At 56.3% G+C, this 2,500-nt stretch overlaps 1 protein-coding gene across 1 annotated transcript in view; it reads right to left on the reverse strand.

The window, feature by feature from the left end:
• The window catches only part of LOC310824714 (teneurin-3-like), a gene marked incomplete at its 3' end in the record, with an annotated part of 14,838 nt that overhangs the window by 8,403 nt on the left and 3,935 nt on the right, over nt 1-2,500 (reverse strand). Inside the window, exon 3 of the mRNA XM_083697975.1 lies at nt 1,378-1,563. Within this exon, the coding sequence (XP_083554101.1) occupies nt 1,378-1,563 (186 nt within the window). The remainder of the gene's footprint in view (nt 1-1,377; nt 1,564-2,500) is intronic.

Genomic DNA, 2,500 nt, shown 5'->3' on the forward strand with positions numbered 1-2,500 from the left:
TAAAGGATGGGCCAGACAGGTTTCTAAATCTCTCTTATTTGTGGAAAAATAGAGTGTGTTAAGAGGGAGAGTGCAAGCTAACAGGAAGCCCCTGGCTCTGGGGACGTCATGCTAACTCTGTGGACGACATGTTAACTCTGGGGACGTCATGCTAACTCTGGGGACGACATGTTAACTCTGGGGACGACATGTTAACTCTGGGGACGACATGCTAACTCTGGGGACGTCATGCTAACTCTGGGGACGACATGCTAACTCTGGGGACGTCATGCTAACTCTGGGGACGACATGCTAACTCTGGGGACGACATGCTAACTCTGGGGACGACATGCTAACTCTGGGGACGTCTTGCTAACTCTGGGGATGACATGCTAACTCTGGGGACGTCTTGCTAACTCTGGGGACGACATGCTAACTCTGGGGACGACATGCTAACTCTGGGGACGACATGCTAACTCTGGCTACTGAAGAAGGGATTAATGGCTAAATAATGACCAGATCCTAATGACGATGCCTGGCAAAAAAAAATAAAAAAATAAAAAAATAAAACAGGGCCGCGTTCGTTAAAGCAATTACTGCCGTTGATTAACTGAGCGAGACACAGCGAGAACATGCGTCATGAGTCCGCCGCGCCGCGCTCAACAAGCCGACAAACAAGACTCAGTTGATAGCGCTGATGCCTTCAGCTACGGCGAGGCTGATGGGGAAACAATTAACAAACAATCACACGTTCAGCTCTAAATCACGCTCGCACGGTGAGGGGACGTGCCTGGCTGGCTGGCTGGCTGGCAAGGTGTTTAGCTCCCCCCCCCCCCCCGCTCCCCCCCCCCACACACACACACCCCCCGCTGGAAAAAGCCCAACAGCTCTGCCAAGCGTTTCCAATGCCGTAACCCTCTCGTTAATGGTGAGCTACAGCGTGGGGAAGAAGACATTTTCTGCGACACCCCAGATCAGATCTGTCCTCTGAGCCTTCGCCACACGGCCTCAACTTAAGGTCAGCGTTTTGATCGAGGGGAGGAGGTTGACATTCTAAACACACGTAAGCTTGGCGTACTTCAGGTGGCGCACGGCGGGGAGAGAGAGAGAGAGAGAGAGAGAGAAAGAGAGAGAGAGAGAGAGGGTTAGCTTGGGCCCTGGTGAAGGAGGGATGAAGAGAGGGATGAAGAGAGGGACAGAGAGGTTAGAAGATGAAGGGACGGGGAGAAAATAGAGGGATCAAACGTTGGCAGTTCAAAGCTGTACAGCACACCCAGAAATGGCTCTGTCCTCCATGGTGTGAGCGCCTGGGGTATCATGAATGGTCAGACAGCTTTAGTGGTGGTGTGTGTGTGTGTGTGTGTGTGTGTGTGTGTTCAGAGGCTGTAGCCGACCTACCGATGCTGCAGTGCTCCCCGGTCCAGCCCTGGTTGCAGTCACACTTGCCCTCCTTGCAGACTCCGTTCTTGGTGCAGAGGGGGTGGCATGCCTTCTGGTCGCACACGGTGCCCGTCCAGCCCTCCTCACAGCGGCAGGTGCCCCCGAAACACACGCCGCGGGAGCCGCAGTCCACCGCGCACACCTCTGTAACCGCACACACACACACACGCATACACACACGCACGCGCGCATGCACGCACGCAGTCACACACACACACACACACAAACAATAACAAGGAGAATGTTAGGACTCACAAAGGAATCGACCCGACCACAGACAGCTACTGTCAGACATGACTAGATAGGAGATACAGGAAGTTGGGGTGGGCGGTGGGGGGGGGGGGGGGGGGCGCGAGGGGGGGGCCGGGGATATGTCGGTCAGCCTGGTGTGTTTCAGATAACACCTTGCATCACTGACACTTAGGACCCCCCTGGCTGACAAGGTGTAACATGAGCACTTGAGGTTTACAGGGCTGGGCAGGCTGGTGGTGGGGGGTCTGGGCTGGGCAGTGGGAGGTGGGGGGAGAGGGGAGGGGGGTGGGGGGGTCAGGACTCGGTCTTGGTTGGTGGGTCATATCTTGGGCAATTGGAGGTGGGGGGGGGGCATATCTTGGGCAGTGGGGGGAAGGTGGGGGGGGTCATATCTTGGGCAGTGGGGGGAAGAAGGGGGGGGGGGTCATATCTTGGGCAGCGGGAGGGGGTAAGGTGTTGGTGATAAAATGTGTGTTGGTGGGGGCAGTAGTGTTTTGAACAGTAGGGGGAGAGGATGTGTGTGTGTGTGTGTGTGTGTGCGCGTGTGCGTGTGTGTGTGTGTATGTGCGTGCTTATGTATGTGTGTGTGTGTGTGTGCGCGTGCATGCAATGTTTTGGGCAGCAGTGGAGGGGGTAAAGTGGTGGTGTGTGTGTGTGTGTGTGTGCACTGTTTTGAGCAGCGGGTGGATGTGGTGGGTAGCAGAGTGATCACAGGGTCTGGACAGCTCTGGCTCTGAGAGCAGACGTGTTGAACCTTGGCCCTGCCAGGGAGCCCGGCGGGGGGGAGGCGTGGGGAGGGGGGGTCCCACTGTGAAGGCCCCTCACAACA

This window comes from Argentina silus, assembly GCF_951799395.1.
Source record: "Argentina silus genome assembly, contig: scaffold_598, whole genome shotgun sequence".
Lineage (NCBI taxonomy): Eukaryota > Metazoa > Chordata > Actinopteri > Argentiniformes > Argentinidae > Argentina > Argentina silus.